The sequence below is a fragment of the Euwallacea similis genome, chromosome 3 (genome assembly GCF_039881205.1).
Source record: "Euwallacea similis isolate ESF13 chromosome 3, ESF131.1, whole genome shotgun sequence".
Lineage (NCBI taxonomy): Eukaryota > Metazoa > Arthropoda > Insecta > Coleoptera > Curculionidae > Euwallacea > Euwallacea similis.
This window is the reverse complement of record NC_089611.1, coordinates 5,664,002-5,678,405: the sequence shown is the minus strand read 5'-3', so window position 1 is coordinate 5,678,405 and position 14,404 is coordinate 5,664,002. Positions and strand designations below refer to the sequence as shown.

General features: G+C 35.6%; 2 protein-coding genes across 2 annotated transcripts in view; both read right to left on the bottom strand.

Moving 5' to 3' along the window:
- Positions 1-14,404, bottom strand: part of LOC136419804 (nephrin-like) — a 161,290-nt gene that overhangs the window by 86,122 nt on the left and 60,764 nt on the right. The gene's annotated exons all lie outside the window — the stretch shown is intronic.
- On the bottom strand, positions 336-1,987 carry LOC136419832 (uncharacterized). The gene is made up of 7 exons (XM_066406398.1): positions 1,887-1,987; positions 1,724-1,830; positions 1,543-1,669; positions 1,294-1,485; positions 997-1,102; positions 715-852; positions 336-483 (listed from the first exon to the last, which is right to left on the bottom strand). Exons 1-7 carry the CDS (start codon positions 1,889-1,891, stop codon positions 352-354), a joined length of 807 nt encoding a protein of 268 aa, XP_066262495.1. The 5' UTR covers positions 1,892-1,987; the 3' UTR covers positions 336-351.

Here is a 14,404-nt window from a genome sequence, read left to right as displayed (position 1 = left end):
TTATTTGGGAGTACGTAAAAATAAATTGGAGAAACATAACATACTTATACGCAGATAAAAATGCACTGATAACAAATCGGTAGGTACTTCAAGCTCGACTACTGATCTCAAATATGCAGTTACATTTTCAAAGCCCAAGAAATGAACTTTTAATTGAGTGCACGTAACGTTCGACTCGCCTGGAAAAATCCTTCGATGACCTGTAGTAAAAGGGATAACCTGGGTTTAGACGGCGTCTGAATCGGTCATGCTTCCACGTACCCCATGAGTATCTCCATTATAAACAGATGATTCTTTTGCTGAATATATTAAAACTCAAAAACGTGTTATTTGTTTTTATATTTATGTTTATTATAATGCCTCAAAATCTTTCATTCGTGGCTTTTCTAAAAAGGTTCTCAAAGTATCCGTATCCTCTGTTAATAAACCAAGAAGTTGTATAAAATTTGGCATTTTGTTTGTATGTAATATATTGTCGATTATCTGAAATAAATATCGTTAATATAATGTCAAACCAGTTTATCAGCCATTTCAACAAAATTGGAAATAGCAATTTTATGCATGCTTCATTTTAAGAGTTTTTAAGTGCACGCTTGTACCACCTTTCAAGGTTAAAATATGGTGCTAAAATCGGGGCCATTTTTTATTATACCATATTATTATTATACCTTGTATAATAATGAATAAAACGAAAATTAAAAGCACCATAATTACCTGTTGTATTGCTGGATCGAAGAAATCTAATATCTCTCTAGATATGATTCTTACTGCGTCTGGAGTAATATCCTGTATAACTTTGTTTAATAATTGTCCTAGTTCGTCATCGCCGCCCATAAAATTTACAAATGTGTTCTAAAAATTTTAATTAACTAGAAGTAACTTCCAATCAAATCATAATTAATATAATTCAAATCGCTTTGAGTTCAGAACCGTTAAGTCATGCGGAATAACTACTGAGCGCTCCATCATTGTGAATGCACCTATTGACTTACTGACCGTGCAATCAACCAGGTAAAAGTTAATTTCAAGAGGAATGCACAAACTCGATCTATTGATTCGTAGACCACTGGTGACGGCAACTGAGAAATCCAACATTTCCAATCTGAAAAACAGTGCAGTGTAATATCTGCAAGCTGGAAGTTGCCGAGAGGGAACAGAAAAAATAGAATTAAAGATCAAAAAAGTAAATCTAGTCGTGGAAATAATCGAATATCCGTCATTGGAGAGCCAATGTCACTCGCTTTAATCGATAACAGTTTTTTATGTTTTTTAAGGCATTGAATAGAAACTCACTCAAAGGGTCCATTTCCAAAAATATCGAACAACCGATTCTTGCCGACATAGCCATATATATCATACGATCCATTAATGTAGATAAACGGAAGCGTCAAGTTAAATATTTCAAACCCACCTGGAACTAGAGTGAAATATTGTATACCTGGATGGCCTATGGAGACCAAACCGTCTGTAAAGTTTCCTGCTATGCTAAAATAAATGAAAAATATAACAAATATATTTATTGAAAAGAAGTAAAAGACAAACGTCAAAGCAGCATGATGCCAATTGATATGATAATCAGTATACGGGAAGTCAGTCCATGTGTCAAGCTCTGATTTGAGTGTCTGTCTAAGTTCAGTAGCTGCTCTCTGGAGAAATGGTTCCACTTGCTCTGTCGTTTTAACATTTTAATACCTTGAATCATTAATGAGAGCACAAAACTTACCAGATGAAACGTCTGTATTGTTATGAAGGGAAAATTGAGTTCTTTCAAAGCAAATTTGCACTCCTGCATTCACAATACCGAACAATAGAATGGTTGGAAATATAGCCCTTAAATAGGATTGTCAATGCTCGGTTTTTTGGTTACAAGACAATTTTGTCCTCACCTCATATTCGTTTTGATCCAATAATTATGGTATAATGATGTCTACTATGAGTTAAAAAAAAAAAAAAGCAATATGCGATTTTATTTTACCAGTGATACATGATTATCTTACGATAAAAATATTTCATAAGTATTCATATCATTCATATCATTCATATCATAAGTATTTTCAATGCAAAATCAACTTCAATTTATAATATATGTAAGTAATAAAATAGACTGTGCTATAGGAGGAATAGGCTAAAACTCGCGAGGGAAAATACAGGGTGAGTTTTTTAAGTGTGTCACGTAAATATCTCTGAAGTTATGAGTTTTAGAAAAAAAAGTTTCAAATAAAAAAAGGATTATATGAAAGGGGAAAACTTTTGGCATCATCACTGTTTCGATTCAAGGTCATCTTCAGGCTCTAATCAAGGTCAACTTTGTTTTTTCAAATGGAAACCCTACATTTTTTTGACAGATTCTAATTTGTTGTTCAAAACAAACATGTTTTTACTTGAAACATTTTTTTATTGATTTGATAGTTTTGGCACAAATTGACATTTTTAAAGAATTTTGTTCTAACGAAAATGCTTGTATCAATACATTCAAGAGAAGAAATTTAAAAAAAAACATAATTTTTAAACAATTCAATCAAATAAGTGTTCAAAATGGTGTCCTTCTACTTCAATGCATTTAGCGATCCTCATTTTGAATGACTGTTGGATATTCCAATATGTCGCTGGTCGAATAAAGAAAGAATAAAAAAACGTAATAAATAGATGTTTTATCAATTTGTAAACAAGTAGAACCCACAGTCCTACTCGCTTACAGTTTTAATTCAGTTTTAGAATAATAAATATTGTAAAATGGAAGTGCAATTTTCAAAAGACGAAAAAATTGAAATTATTTTTGCTTATGACGAATCAGGTAGAAGTCCTACTGCAACAGTGCAGCGTTATGCCGAGCGTTTCCCACAAAACGTACTTCCGTCACGGACTTTTGTCAATAAAATTGTGAGTTTATTTCGAGCAACAGGAAGTGTCGAAATACAAAAAAGAGCACGCTCAAAGACTGTCGTTGAAAATGAAGAAAATCAAATTGATATTTTAGCTGCCATTGCACTTGATCCTCTTGTAAGTACTCGCCAGCTGGCTGAAGAGTCTGGTATTTCACAAAGTAGTGTTTGTAAAATTTTAAAAAATCATAAGTTTCATCCTTACCACTTCTCTCTTCATCAAGAACTACATGGTGACGATTTTCAAAACCGAGTTACCTTTTGTTGTTACCTTGGGCTCAAAGAAAAATCAGACAAAATGATGATTTTTTCTCGAATGTGTTGTTTTCGGACGAGTCTGGATTCACAAACCATGGGCAAGTTAACAGACACAACATGCATCACTGGGCTATTAAAAATCCCTATTGGTTGTGAGAGGTGGAAAACCAGAGTCCATGGACTGTAAATGTTTGGTGTGGCATTGTAGGAGAACATTTAATTGGCCCTTTTTTTATCGATGGAAATCTTAATGCTGCAAAGTATCTCGATTTTTTAGCACATGACTTGCCAATACTTCTGGAAGAAGTAAATCTAAATCGACGAATGACCATGTGGTATCAACATGATGGGTGCCCAGCTCATTATGCAACAGTTGTTGTGGGAAAAATTGGATGAAATGTTTCCTCAAAAGTGGATTGGTCGTGGTGGTTATGTTAACTGGCCAGCACGTTCACCAGACTTAACATCTCCAGATTTCTTTCTTTGGAGGTACTTAAAAGAAATTGTCTACGTTGAAGTGCCAACAACTGCTGAAAACATGAAAGAAAGAATAAGAGTAGCTTGCCGTAAAATACCACCAGAAACATATTGGAATATCCAACAGTCATTCAAAATGAGGATCGCTAAATGCATTGAAGTAGAAGGACATCATTTTGAACACTTATTTGATTGAATTGTTTAAAAATTAAGTTTTTTTTTAATTTCTTCTCTTGAATGTATCGATACAAGCATTTTCGTTGGAACAAAATTCTTTAAAAATGTTAATTTGTGCCAAAACTATCAAATAAATAAAAAAATGTTTCAAGTAAAAATATGTTTGTTTTGAACAACAAATCAGAATCTGTCAAAAAAATGTGGGGTTTCCGTTTGAAAAAACAAAGTTGACCTTGATTAGAGCCTGAAGATAACCTTGAATCGAAACAGTGATGATGTCAAAAGTTTTCCCCTTCCATATAATCCTTTTTTTATTTGAAACTTTTTTTCTAAAACCCATAACTTCAGAGATATTTACGTGACACACTTAAAAAAACTCACCCTGTATATGCCACGTTCACCAGTCCATGGTTCTCACTTTCAGCTCAGCACATAAAGTAGGTTTTCAATTAAGTTAATTCCGCTCTACTGTAACACTGTTTTTTTCAAACATCTGATTTTAATCTTAGCCATTGGCTTTTAATATGTTATTCCCCGGTTCTTCTTCCAATCAGCCGTAAAGAAAACTAGTTTTAATGAATTGGCCTGAACTTTGTCCATATATCCCACATCAATTTGATTTCGGGTATTTATTGGAGATGCTCGTATAAGGCAAATAATTGCCGATTTCTTAGACGATTAACTGTGAATTATTGTTAGGTTTCCCCATCGATATGTATTTAAAAGAGAAATATTTCTGGGGTGGGTTGATAACGTACCTTGTAATAAATCAAGAATAACAACCAAAAAAAAAGATTTTTTTAAAATTAATTGCAAAGCCGTCTGTCTGTATAAATGTGACTAAAGTACACGCAATACACACATTTTGCCTTTGCACGACAGAAAAGGTGAGTTTCTGAAAAAACATAGCAGAGCAAGGCATATAAGTGAGGGGTTCCATTAGCGACTGGAGTAATTACCGTAAAACATAAATCTTACCATATTCGCCACGTAATAACCAAATAACATCAATTAATTTATATATGCACGAAGCACATAAAACTGAGTACCTTTATATCTATTTTTGGTGAGAGCAGGCAATAACGTGGATTAATTTCTCTATAAAATAACCCTTTTTGATCTAGTTAGAATCTAGTAGTTAACTTTATTGCACTACTTTTATTTTCACTGAGACTATAAATTTTGTGTTTTATTCGACATTATAGTTCAATAAAAGACACAGATTTCACTATTAAAGCGTATGATCAATTAATTTCAGGGTGCTCACTAAAAAAATCCAGAAGCTTACTGTCACAGGAATTAACATTGAACTTTCCTTAAACACCTAACATAATTATACTGCGTGACAAAGAAAAGTAAACACTCATTAAAGATCATTTTATTTTGATAATTTTTTTTGTACGTGTTCAGTACCACATACTTATTCAATGATTACATTTTCAGCAAGATCAGAGGAAGAACTTCATTTTTTTTTTCAATAGTGTGTTGAGCATCCACGGTTCCTTATACATTCATTGATACGCCTGGGCTCGGATCTAATAAGATTGTCAATGTCTTCTTGAGGTATCTCATTCCAGGCAATCTGAACTTCATGAGTAAGGGCTGCTAAAGTCTGTGGAGGGTGCTGTAAATTCAACAGTCTGCGGCCAATCATGTCCCAGACATGATCAATAGGAGACAGATCCGGCGATCGAGGTGGCCAGGGTAAACGGTTGATTTGATGTTGATCCATGAACGTTATTGTTTGCCTAGCAACATGACGTCTAATATTGTCTTGCTGGAAAATAGCGTTCGGGATAGTTCGAAAATATGGAATCGCATATGGCTTACATACACTTCTTGGATATAGCGTTGGGCAGTCATGTTGCCTCTAATGAAAACTAGGGGTGACCTGCTACCATATGCGATAGCACCCCATACCATAACGCCTACAGTACGGTGGACATGACGCTCTCTGTCAAATTGTGGATCTCGCCTTTCACCCCGTCGCCTTCTCACCCTTGCCCGACCATCGTTCATCCCCAGACAGAAGCGGGATTCATCACTAAAGATCACCTGAGTCCATTCTTGGTCCCACTGAATTCTCTCTCTACACCATTGTAAGCGGTTAGATCGATGTTCGCGAGTGAGAGGCAGCTTCCAATGTGGACGATAGGACAAAAGGCCAAAACTTCGTATTCGGCGATATACTGTACGCATACCAACCCTATTCCCGTGTTCTTCAAACCACTGATTTGCAATAGCTCGACTGCTGCTAAATCGGTCTCTAAGAGCCAAAAGTCGCAATCGACGATCTTCGCGCTCTGTGGTTCCTCTGAGTCGCCCAGTGCCTCTGGCTCTGTGCCCACGGCCTTCCTGAGTCCACGTCTGGTAACACCGCACTATGGTTCCTAAGGGTCTGTTAGTTCTTCTAGACACTTTTCTGACCGACAGACCTGCTTTGCGCAATCCAACAATCCGCCCCCTCTCAAAGTCACTAAGCTAACGGATCTGTTCAATTCTACGCACTCTAGGCATAATGAGTAAAAATTATGACCGATTGCAACACACTTCACAAAAGTTGCGATGCAAATGTGAACAAAAATGTTTAAACAAAATTTTATTTTTTTAAGGAACGACCTATGGAAACTAAAAAAAAAATTAACAGATAAACTTGAAATTTTGATAATTTCTTTCTTTTTTTAAGATGTCAACATGCAAAAAATTATCAAAATAAAACGGTTTTTAATGGGTGTTTACCTTTCTTTGTCACGTAGTATATTTAGAACTGAAACTAGAAAACTAAAAGTAGTCACATAAGGAATTCAGGAGAAGTCGCAGTCGGGAGGCGACGATGAAGGAAGTCACGGACCTTTCCACAAGATGGTGGAAGGAAAGATCAATGGAATCAATTGCTCTTATTTCCAACTAAACCATCAAAATCATGATTCCCTAAGTACTTCCTAAGGCCTCACTAAATGACGCAGTATTACATGGCGCACGCGCATCTAAGCCAGGCTTGTGCACTGCAAGTCATTCGGGGATTTTGTCAGAACACTACAAAGAAACCACAGAAGGTGGCGTTGATAGTATATTTTCCTACAGGCCCAACATGCTTGCTGTTGATATTGCCGCTTTCTGCGTTTGGTCGACTGGAGATGAACTGAACTGACGAGAACTAATAGGATCGAAACCCGTTTTCGGGGTACTCAAGTTAATGAAACGCAGAGCTGGAATGAGTCGTAATTAGACCCTTAATCTTCTCAGATGGTGATTTGAAAGATGGGCGATGCCTCCACAATTTCAGATTGCAAATAGTCCCAGCAAAATTTATTGGTTGGTTGGTCAATACTCATTTCTGCTGTGCAGCTCAATGCTTTTATTGAGTTTAATTTTCACTTGGTTGTTAATACTGAGAATTAAACGAAGTTAATTTCTGACAGTGTTCAGTTGAGATTTCCTATGTAGAAGGGATTAATTACCAATTTGCTGTTTTTCCAGCCGCTTCTATACGCTTCGCATAGCGGTGCATAAGAAGCTTGTTTAATATAGATGTAAAGCAAACCACGACTGCTACGTAAAAAAATTATATTCATTCGCTTGTTTTCCTTTCCCAGATGAATTTTCTTTTTGTGAGCATACGCATATAATTTTAAGTTGTTTACATGGCTAAAACAGAATAATTTAAATGCAAAATATTCTTTCAAAGTCATGGTTTTTATGCCTCGACCTCTCATATTTCATCGTGTCGCATATTCATTTTGGAAATCTGAGCTTTATTTCCGTCATTTTTCGCCCTGTTAGACTCGGAGAGTGCGGTTTAATATTTGTCGGATATAACGAGTAGATAAATTATGCAATAACTTTGGGTTTGATTTAGGACCCTGAAATATGTATATCGCTATGGAAATTATAAAATAAAATGTCTGCTGTGGGTATAGGTAAATTTACTCATAACGTATGGACGAGAAATGTTTGTTTTACATGGTAACGAACGATTAAGTCAAAAGTTTATGAGAGAGAGTTATGAGACGGTTAAGGAATTCCCCATGGCAAGAACAGAAAAGTCCTAATAATAACGCAAACTTTGTGCTGAATCATACAAAGAAAGGTGGTACCAACAATTTTCATTTCATTCAGTGGCAAGCGGAATTTTTTATAGGACAGACGTGTCTCTGCTTTCAGAAATTAACTCAACCTTTGTGAAGGCATGGAGTGAATGGTGTAAATGTATACCAGCAGGATTTTGAAGTGCCGAAACTCTTCGGACACGCTGAAATACTCCACTCATAAAGACAGAACTTTGCCTTCATTTAACCGACTTTGAATCTCTAATAGTTTTCGAGATGTTGAGACTCAAATGCGGTGTATCAAATTCCAGTTAACGCATAATCCTCTGTAAATTAAAATAAAATCTGTGTTCGACATTGCGGCAAATATCGTCCAAATAATATTTCGAAAAATCTCATTAACAAATGAATTTACGTTATATGAATACACACGCACATTTCTTGCCCGTTCTATGAACAAAATTTATTATTTGGTAATTCCAGCAGTTGATTTAGGGCGCAATAAACACATTCAAAGGGCGAGCAAATTAGTGTAGGAAAGCTCACCTAAATCGAATTCGGAATTTAATTACGGAGACTTAATTTCTTTTAGTCTCTACAAATTATAATTTGCGAGGTAAAATGAAGCTGTAAATATTATCTTCTAATTTGTTTCATAAAATATATACAGGGTGTCGTAAAACAAGTGCACAATAGTTTTACATTAGATATCAAAATATGTAGTATGTTTTACGAAATTATATTCAAATTTCTGAGAGTTAAAATTTCACCCACATATAATAAAATTACCATTAAATTAAAATTTACAAAGGCAAAATACTTGAAATGCTCGCCATATTGTTCAAGGCATGCATGTAATCAGCGAATAAAATTATTTTCCACGTGGCTTATTGCTTTATTTGTAATTTCAGTTAGAGCTCCATAAATGCGAACAATAACGTCATTCCCGCTTTTGGGTAGGACTAGCTAAACCATATTTTTCAGGCACCCCCAGACCCAAAAATCTATTGGGTTTATATCTGGTGACCTAGGAGGCCAAGAAGTTTTTGTTGGGAAATTTATTGACATATCATCGATTTAATATCATCCGAACGTTTCGAAAGCACTGAGCAAAGTGACCCTTTATTTTGCCGGTACACAAAACTTTGACCCAAATATTTACATTACATACACTTACAATAGCATCATACTCCTATTTTTATCTCCATCACAACTGCTCCGCTTTATAAACTGACAGGTAATTTTTTAAAAGTATCTTATTAAATATTGGCACTCAATTAACGAAAAATTCCATATCAAACAAAGTGCTTTCTAAATTTTGCATTAAACAATAAATTATTAAAATTACTCCATAATGTAGTCCTCGTTAATTAAGTTTTCCTGATCACTTTAATGGAATTTTGTTGAAGTGAAGATTTGGCGAATCAGAGGGGTACAGGTCTGATTCGGCCACGGATAATTCCAAATTGATTGATCTAATTAAATCTCACGCGTCGAAAACGCGTTTTAGGAAAAAGTTGATTCAATATTAATTGAGTGTGTATTACCTGAATATGAAAATTTTAATAGAGTAAAATCTCTAAAAGAATTTTACTTTTATTGATGACTTTTCGGAATATTTTTCTCTTCATTTTTACGTGATCGCAATTTTTATGTTAAAACCTGAACCACCCTGAATAATCCTCGTTACTATCGGGTGAACCATATAGGGAAAACCTAATTATTGAGCTCGGCGCTTTCCAAAGATTTTTTACAAACTGTATGATCGATAGCCTTGTTCTGTATAAAACTAAATTATTGTGAGCAAAAAATCAAATTCTCTCTCTAGAGAGCGAGATGTTAAACCGATTACCAATAATGAACTGTTGATGAATTTTTTTTGGTATTTCCTTTTTATCTGAATTGAAAAAAACCAATCGTACTACTATTTTCGGCACACAATGTTAGCACAAATTCAATGAAGTTCGATAAATTTATTGAAGAATTCATATTCATATTTCAGTTAATTGAACATCGCAAAAAATTTTGAAGTCACAAAATTGATCTTGATCGCGTTACGATCCTACAGAATCTGCTTAACCTTATGAATCGCACTACAATGGCACCCATAAGGAAAAAAAATCTTGGAATCGCATTTATAAAACTTTTATTGAAAATCTGGACCTTCTTTATTGCTTCAAAATCACCTTTCCGGACCTCACCGGTATTTTTCAACTAAATTCTATTTCTGTCTAAAAGTTCGAGGTCTATCGCCTGATGTTTTTTCGTCGACTATCACATGATTTACCCTGTATGTTGGCATAAAAACAATTGACCGCTACATAAAAAGCTTTATACTTTGCCGAATTCCAAAATATTTAGATTAACCCTGTAACCTTATTGAGATTCGACTAACTTAATCTAGCAAAATTTCCAGTTTCCACGCCAACACACATCCATTTCAAGGCCTTTTTGTCCAAAACCTCTGTATCCGGTCTGACACAGTGGGGTTTTTAGATTACCCTCTGGCAACATCGAAAACCACTGACTGACTAAAAGGGGTGAATTCGCGCTAATTCAGTTACTTTACTACAGATATCCTATTTGCATGGGGTTACCCAAAACCAATAATGTTCTGAAATAACTTGAAAGCAAAATCCGATCAATATTGGATGGATTTAGGATATGATGTCCCGGGGACAATTGAAATTGATGAGCACGCAAATTAACGAATACATTTCTTAAATAATATACTTATATGTTTTCTATGATTGTTAGTATTTACTTTCGTGAAATCAGTGGGCATACCAAAAAATCTTCTACTGGAGGACTTCGCTCTCGTAAGTTGGTTGCCTTTTTAATATGGTATTTTAGGCAAAATTACTCGTTATAATGTTAAAAAATAGACACTCTATCTGCATTTTATCCCTATCAGAAAACCAATTATTTTACTCATCCACCCAATTTTTACAAACTATCAACTATGCCAAAATCATCAATCATCAACTTACTGACACGTCATCGTTTATGAATTATTATTTCTTGTGTTTCGCTTCACTTTCTCGTATTAAACTATTAATGTAGCCCAGAATACTTGTACTCTGGAATATCTTTTCGAGTCGAAGGTTTATTGTACAGGGTGTTCCGAAAAAGGAGGCCATTCTGCATATTGCAAAATCTGTGGGCATAAAGAAAGCTAAAAGCATATCTATATCCTTAAAATAATAATTTTGATACATTCACTTAATATTAACTACGGAAACGACTGTTTGCTGCTATCCAAAGGGAAAAACTTTTACGGGGCCAGGACCCTTTTTACCATACCACATTTTTTCATAGTACATCAAAGGCTATTTAATCTGCAGGGAAATGTACTTTATAGTCCACACGAATGGTCGAATTTAAACATACTTTAAATACAAAGCCTCCCTTAATTCAATTTAAACCAGTACTGTTGTGAAATTGAAAACAGCTTCAAGAGAAATATCTGAATAGCTCAGGAACATTCTTGCCGCTATTAAAGATGCTTATTCTATTTTTCAAGACAGATGGTGGAGACATGGGTAAGTTGCTATCGTGTTAGAATCACAAATCGTCTAGTTTACATCCTGAACAGGTCTCTCTACTTGAATATATTGGAAAAACGCACATAATTTTCCTCTTATGTTACGGGCCTTGCACCCACTATAAACTGCTCGCAAAAATAGGCGGAACGATATATTTTTTAGTCATTTCTGAGGGCCCATATACGGGGGAGGGGGCTCGGATACCCATAAATTTGCATGGCATTATTCTTCACCCTTTTTAGCTTTTTTTCAAAATGAGTGATCGTCAATGATTTTCGAAGAAACGGCCTTTCAGAATATTTTTTGTCCATGAAAATCGGGCAAGGCGTTTCCTAAACATTTCCCAAATAGGCATTCTTAAAAATGACTGAAAAAAGTGCTGTTTCGAGTATTTTCCCGAGCAGTTTATTTCACACTTTTTACGTCAGCTTAGCACAGTGACACTTCTGTTATATGGGATTCAATTAACTGCCGGTTCTTCAGTGTCATGCTAAACTACATGCGAAGTAACTTGTAAGCAAGGCTAAACATCAGTCTAAACGTCTTTGTCAATAACAGAGGTGTTTAATATATCTTTCCTTACTTCATCTGTTGGTCAAGTGTAACTGCAGTTTGAAAAACGCTTCATCTCTCAGTTAGTCGTTAACTGGCAGCTGTGGCTTCCTAACTGGAAATTGATGAACTGGTTTTAAGCCTAGGAAAACCAGAGGATATTCCATGGCATTGAACGCTTGTTTCTGTTAAAACGCGATTTATCTGGTTCTATATTACATGAGATATTACATCACTGTAGAGTGCAGGAATGAAATATTCAAGTATCCCATATTTTAACTTTAAGCGTGCATGCCAATACAGGAGGATTGATTTAAATGCAGTGCTAAAAGCAACATTAAAACTACAAAACATCCAACACTTAGTCTTCCTGGAAATAGCATCCAGTGAGATAGGCGGTCGTCTGGAACATGATTTTCTACAGTGTCGTTGTATAAATCTTTGGATGGTCCAGCAAGTTTACAATCGCGATATATAATGGTGGTGCAGTAATGAATTTTCTCCTAAACGTAGGTTTAAACTTTACGGTTAATGGATTATCTTTGTACGAGTTGTAGTGTTTTTACTAAGGGTGATTTATGACACTTTGTTGAAGACATATTGTCAGATAATTTAAGAATTATTTAACTAAAAATTTTCTTTTTACTAGTGGTGTAGTTCTTACCAATTGGCCAGAGAGTGGACATCTATTAGTCAAGTTTCTTCCACGTTTTATAATTAAAAAAGTTGGGTTTTTTACGAAAGTGCAATTTCCTAAAACGATGCAGCAGCATTTTCACAGTGACGCTTAAAGGACGTTGGAAGGCAATTAAAAACAAAGAAAACTAGTAGGAACTTTAATATATGTCATTTGCATTCAAGTCTTCCATTAGAGTAGAATTTTCTTGAATAATGATTTTCCCAGATTAAAACGACTAAACCTACTTAACTTATTTGTCCATGACGGGAATTGTTATATCATATTACGATTTATAAATTGAGCTTCAGTAACAAACTGCTCATGACAGTTTATCTCTTTTCTCAGTATTTTTTCAAACATACAGGAAGGTTCCCACCTAACGATCCAAAATTCATTCAGATATTCTTTCGAATCGGAATAAAAATTTAAAATGTTCGAAAATTAAATGGAATGAACATTCTCCTATGGGCTAGCACGCAACATAAAAGAGTTCCCTTATTGGAAAAGTAGCCGCCTCACTTATTTCGTTTCGTAAAAAACTGGTTCCAGGCCGAAAAAGGTCCATTGATGTCACGCGATTGCCTACGTCAATAAAGTCTGAAATGCTCTTTTTGTACAAGTACAATTTGTTTATATAGTATATAGAGCGTGCAGAAATTAGAGACGAATTTTAAGATGCGATAAAACATAAGTCTTAATGAAAATTGAATTCATTTCTTTACAAGCACATCAAGTAACATCTCCCTTTCAATTATGAAAAGTTACATCTGCCATATGACCACCCAAAGACGCGCGGTATTGATTGATGCGTTCATTGAAATTCGTGATGAAGCGTTCACAAACATCTGGCGGGATGCTGTTAATAACCCTTTCAATCTCAGGCTTCAATTGGGGTATTGTTTGTGGTTTGTTGACATAAACTTTTGATTTAATAAATCCCCACAAAAAGAAGTCGCATGGCACAAAATCGCATGACCCGACAGGCCATTCTTGATTACCACGCAAAGAGACGACTTTTTGAGGAAATTTTTCATTCAGCAGAGCGATCGTTTCGTGGGATGTGTAACAGGTTGCACCGTCTTGCTGAAACCAAAGATCGTCGTTTTCCATACATTTCCAAACTGGAGAAAACTAGTCATTAAGCATGTTTCTGTAGCGATCACCATTTACAGTGACAGCAGCTCCTTCGTTATCTTCAAAGAGGAACGGCCCGATCACTCCTCTTGTCCAGAACCCACACCACACAATCGTGCGTAGTGAATGCATCTCATGTTCCATACTCATTCTCGGAGTCTCGTTGCCCCAAATTCTGGAATTCTCTTTATTAAGATATCCACGGAGGTGGAGGTGCCCCTCATCTGAAAAAATTATTTTTTTTGTGTGAAGTTCTCGTGTTCTGCTTGTGGAACCAAGTCCTGTTGAGCAAATCGACATCTCTTTCCATGATCAGCTTCAACTTTCGTGTTAGTCAAATCTTGTGGGTATGCATTTTCACATTTTTCAAAAGGATTTCATGCAGTGAAGATGGTGACAAATTTTTGTTGATATCTTGTTGAATTGTTGAGTTCTTCAGCGAACCGATTATCCGGGGCTTGCGGTCAAGCTGTCACGCATGACAGCAATGTCTTCTTCGGTCCGAGCAGAGCGTGGCCATCCTGGTTTTTTGATGTTTGTAATAGAACCTGCGATATCAAATTTTCGGATCAATTTACGAACCGATAATTCGTTTGGAACAACATTACGTCCGAGTCGCGTGCGCAATTCACGAACGGTTGCCGTAGAACT

Bases quoted from the DNA above. Each gene is read 5' to 3' on its own strand.
- LOC136419832 (XM_066406398.1), bottom strand. The intron at 1,486-1,542 runs GTTTGTCTTTTA...CATTTATTTTAG, and splicing joins TGGCATCATGCTGCTTTGAC to CATAGCAGGAAACTTTACAG. The intron at 484-714 runs GTAATTATGGTG...TATTTATTTCAG, and splicing joins TCGATCCAGCAATACAACAG to ATAATCGACAATATATTACA.